The sequence below is a fragment of the Euphorbia lathyris genome, chromosome 8, assembly GCF_963576675.1.
Source record: "Euphorbia lathyris chromosome 8, ddEupLath1.1, whole genome shotgun sequence".
NCBI lineage: Eukaryota > Viridiplantae > Streptophyta > Magnoliopsida > Malpighiales > Euphorbiaceae > Euphorbia > Euphorbia lathyris.
The window spans coordinates 73,276,793-73,281,702 of record NC_088917.1 but is presented as its reverse complement, the minus strand read 5'-3'; the positions used below and the strand labels follow the sequence as shown (position 1 = coordinate 73,281,702).

Here is a 4,910-nt window from a genome sequence, read left to right as displayed (position 1 = left end):
TTGGTCTAACTATTTGGTATCTTAGACCGACACCAGAAACTAATCTAGATTCGAGACGGGTAAATCTCTTTTGGGAGGTAAAGCTCTTCCACCAAGTATTTTTAATCACAAATCTATTCTCATCTCCAAGATTCAAACCTTGGCTGAATGGTTAAGCTGATTTAATACCTTAATCACCTGGATAACATGTTTGGTGACACTATACATATAATGTTTGTTCATGTAATTTCTAAAGGATCGAGATTGCATACTTGAACATATCACTTATATATATTGTCTTGAAGCGAACATTACTCAATAACAACTAAACCTTATTTTCGAAACAAATTAGGAATAATTAAGACAAAGCAAAATATAATTAACTTAAGTAATTACTTGTTAAGGAAGGAAGCCAAACGTTTGATCATAATTTGAGAATTATGACTATGAGGATTAAGCACATGAAAATAATGATTTTCTTCCATAACTTCAAACAACTCTTCAATTTCACCTCTCCATCCACTTTCTCTCACCAAATCCAAATACCAAACTCCTCTTTCTCTCATCAGTTTATCCTTACTAGCAACACAAACCAGTAGCCTTGAGCATCCTAGCCCATTTAGGCTAACTGTTGTCGCTGGACTCGCCGGATTGATCATCGGATTATCAACACCAAACGGTGCAGACGGGTACCCAAAATCCCAAGTTAAATGATGCAATTTCTTGTCATGATTTTCACCATTCTCTTTTCCGATTGGAGTTGATCCCCAAAAATATGGATGTCCCACGAAAGCACCCGAAATTCTAACATTACCTGAAATAATATAGAGTATCCCTTCAGTGATGTAGCAAGAAATTAATAAATGTATTAAACATTACAGAGTTTGTTAAACTAAAGATTAACTTCAAATATTTTGTCGCACCGTATTTGATGCCAAATGTATTACAAATTCTCAATAAGGTGAAATTACCGACAAAAATTATATATTTAGAAAAACTTCGTCAAAAATTCTATTTTTATTTTTATTTTCTTCCCAGATTTTAGGATCAACTGGCCGTCTTTCACAGGGACAAATCTATAGCGGGGGCAATAAGGGCACTTGCCCCCACTGAAGTCTAGAAATCTGTAAACCTCTAGGTTTAATATTTGAATTTGCTCCCAGAGAATCAGAGGCAAAGAAGTCATTGATGGCTGCTAAAGCTTTCAAAAATCACGTAAAGAAGAAGATGAATTGTAGGGATATATTTTATTTTTATTTCTTTAAATCTTTCTAACTTAAAACGACGTCATTCCACTTAAGACTTAAGTGTACCAACATCGTTTTGTTTTAAGAAGATTAAAAAAATTAAAAATAATAAACTATACCTAAAAAAACCTAATCTAATCGTACATAGACAGCCCACCCCCTCCTTCAATTTTCTTTCACGCCATCTATCTGTATTTTTTTTAAAAGACCATCTATTTGTTCTCTCACACAAAATTTCTAATCAATCCATATCTCTTTCTCAATTTTGAATTCAAAGCCCTGATTGTTATTTTCTTTGTGCAATTTGTCCTCTAATAAAATACAACTTATAGCTTAATTAAATTATATGTTTAATAAAATTTGAGAATGATGTATATTTTTCTAGTTTAATTTATTTTGATATATTGTAATTATAATTAGGGTAAAGTCCAAAAAAAAAATCTATGTGCTTTCACGTATTGTCAAACTTGTATTTGCATTTTTTTTTGTCCTCAAGGGATTGAGTTTTTTCCGTTTTGCTAAAAACGATGTTTTTTTAGTTTGACATTAAAAAAATAACCTTTAACAACCTCAAAATAAAAAATTCCAAGAATTAAAGTTGTTTAGTAGGACATTTACAAACTAAAAAATTTATTTTTCATAAATTATCATTTAAAAATTCAAAGATTTCATGATTTTTAAAAGTAAAAAATTTGGTTTCATAGTAAATGTTGTACTAAACAATTTTACCCTTACAATTATTTATGTTGTTATTGGTTTTTTTGTACAATCTTTTATACCGCGTATACAGTTTGTCCCAACTATGTATAAATCCTGGATCCGTCGTCCTTCACCTCCTACCCTTCTATACCCATGTACGTACTCCTTAATATATTTCATATTTACTAAGTCTTTTTATATAAGAGTTAAATTTATCCTTGAATTTACTAATAAAATCAATTTTATTCTTATCACACAAAATAGCATAATATTTCACTTGTAATAAAAACTCCAATTCAATTGAGCTAATGTTTTTAGGATGACACAAAATTGCACCATTTTATACTATAAAAATAAAATCGATGCTAACAAAAACTAAGGTTGTTAATTTTGTAGAAATTCTCTACTTCCGCTACCAGAACCTCTGAAACTTTAGAGGCCTAGGGACGGAATAGTAAAGGGCTTTAATAAATAAGTATAAGTAAAAAATAAAGTAGAAAAATTAATTATGTAAAAGAAACATTACATACAAATCCCACCTTTTTTTATTATTAATAAAAACATCAAATTTCATATAAAAATGCACTTTATTTCTATGAACCTAGTTCCTCATAGAAAACATAATCTATAAATAGTTAGGAGGATTCGAATAACAATTTGAAATATTTGTATAACAATATGCTCTTTTGATGAACTCAAAAATTTCAAACCCTGACATCAACAAGTTTGGCAAAGTCATTGCAATGTGAAAAATTATTATAAGAAAATATAGTCACAAACTTATGTTTGTGATTGTTTAGGTCCAGTGATTATAATTATTGTCGTTCCATCTCTTGAGATTTTAATTTCTATATTTTTTTTCATAAATTTTTTATTTTCGGGCCCTTCCTTGTATCTAGATGTATGCTGTGAATTGTTTAGACTTAGAATTATTTCCAAAACTGTTACATCTTTTAAAATTCAATTTCTATAATATTATTTTTCAAAAAATTATTACTTTTGGACCCCTCCCTCTAGTGGTCCCTGGACAGTGCCCCTCTTGCCCATGCCCAGGAACGGCCCTGCCCGCTACAGATCCTTCCCGGCAAAGACATAAATTCTCAGAAAATTTTCTAATGGGGCGGGGATTAAGAATCTTTTATTCTCAAAATTAAAACAAAAATAATAATAGGGACAGATTTTCCCCAATTCATATACGAAGATATAAATTTCTCTAAATATTCACGGACAAGGACGATAACGGATTCCTCTATAACCGCGTACCTGTTTACAACCCTAGCTACCAAAAACCTTATGTTTTTAGAACTAACAGGATGCTTAGTATTATATGGGATATGGATATGAATAAATATTGATAAAGATATGGATAAAAGATTAAGATAAGGATAAAAATAAAATAGAATAGTTTATTGTCTCATGTTTGATATGTAAGATAGGAATAGAGATAAAATGGTTCATTTTACTATATTACCCTTATCCAAATTTAAATAGAAAGTACATGTTATTGTTGTAGTATCAATGTGGACTGCAATTAATTAAATTTAATATATCAACCTAACTTGAGAAATACTTGGAACACTTATTAAGTTTTCAAAATACAAAAAAAAAAAAAATTGAATATGTAACTTGAAAAATACTTAGAACACGGTATTAAATTCTTAAAATACAAAAAATGGAATAACTTAATAAATACTTAAAACACTGTATTAAATTTTCAAAACACAAAAACATAGAATAACTAATATATATTTAAAATGATAGATTAAATTTAATTAATTTTATTCGACATTAATACTGCAATGAAATCCTCTCATTCTCATTCCTAAAGATCCCGAACCAAACGCCCCCTTAGATTTTTAAAAATTCAAAGATTAAAATTAACTTGGAAAATATTTGGAATACCTATTAAATTTGCAAAACACAACAAAAAGAATAAATAATAAAATTTAAAGGACAAATTAGATTTTTCTATCTAAATAAGTTATCCACAATTCTTATACCACCTCCTCTACGTATAATTTTAGTGGGGTAAAATGTTTATTCATCCTTTATTTCAGTCTTCTATCTCCCAAAAAAACGCGTGATAACTGATGTCGTGTTTTTTATCCTTACCTTATCTCTTATATCTCTTCTTACAAATTGGCAATGGACTATGTTATCATGAAGTTGTAGTCTTACTTACCTCCCAACTTCTCGGAACCAGCTCTCAAGGCTATGTTATGCACAATATTAGCACCGGAGCTATCTCCTCCGATGAAGAACCGATCAAAATCTCCATAATCTTGAATCCATGGCTCACCTCCATTTTTAACCGAGTGAGAAGCAACCCATTGAAGAGCTTCCCAGCTATCCTCATATGCTGCCGGAAGAGGATGCTCCGGTGCCAGTCTATACTCAATTGACACAGCAAGAACTTGAGATTCAAGTGCTAAAGATTTAATGTAACGGTGGCTGAGAAAAGAGAAAGCGGATTCAATGCAGAAACCTCCGCCGTGGAAGTAGACCAAGATCGGAAATTTCGTCGTAGAATTTTTCATGGATTTAGGGAGGAACAGTCGAGCCGAGATGGTTGGATTTTGAGAGATGGTAATGTCTTTTGATTGCGGGTCTTCGTCGAGAGACGGTGGCTGGTACGGTGAGCCTAAGAGGCGTTGGACGGAGCCGTCTTTGTAGAGACGGATGATGGTCGGAATCTCACTTGCTACCTCTTTTGTTGTATCAGAAGCCATTGTTTCTTTCTTGAAAGACTTTCTTTTTTCTTTACAGGTGTGGTCTTGATTTGCACTGCTATATATATATATATATATATATATATATATATATATATATATATATATATATATATATATATATATATAATATAATACCAGCTAAATAATTATAAAGTAAATAATTTATTAGTGTTCGTTTTTTTTATCTAACACACTGTTTAATTCCTTTATTTTGAAAAATATATTATAAGATCCTTATTTTTTATCAATATTT

The 4,910-nt window shown here is 30.5% G+C and overlaps 1 protein-coding gene across 1 annotated transcript; it reads right to left on the bottom strand.

The window, feature by feature from the left end:
* Positions 1-248: 248 nt before the first annotated feature.
* LOC136203312 (2-hydroxyisoflavanone dehydratase-like) lies at positions 249-4,673 on the bottom strand. The gene is made up of 2 exons (XM_065994434.1): positions 4,108-4,673; positions 249-793 (listed from the first exon to the last, which is right to left on the bottom strand). The coding sequence occupies exons 1-2, from the start codon at positions 4,652-4,654 to the stop codon at positions 372-374; spliced, it is 969 nt and encodes a 322-aa protein (XP_065850506.1). The 5' UTR covers positions 4,655-4,673; the 3' UTR covers positions 249-371.
* Positions 4,674-4,910: the final 237 nt, after the last annotated feature.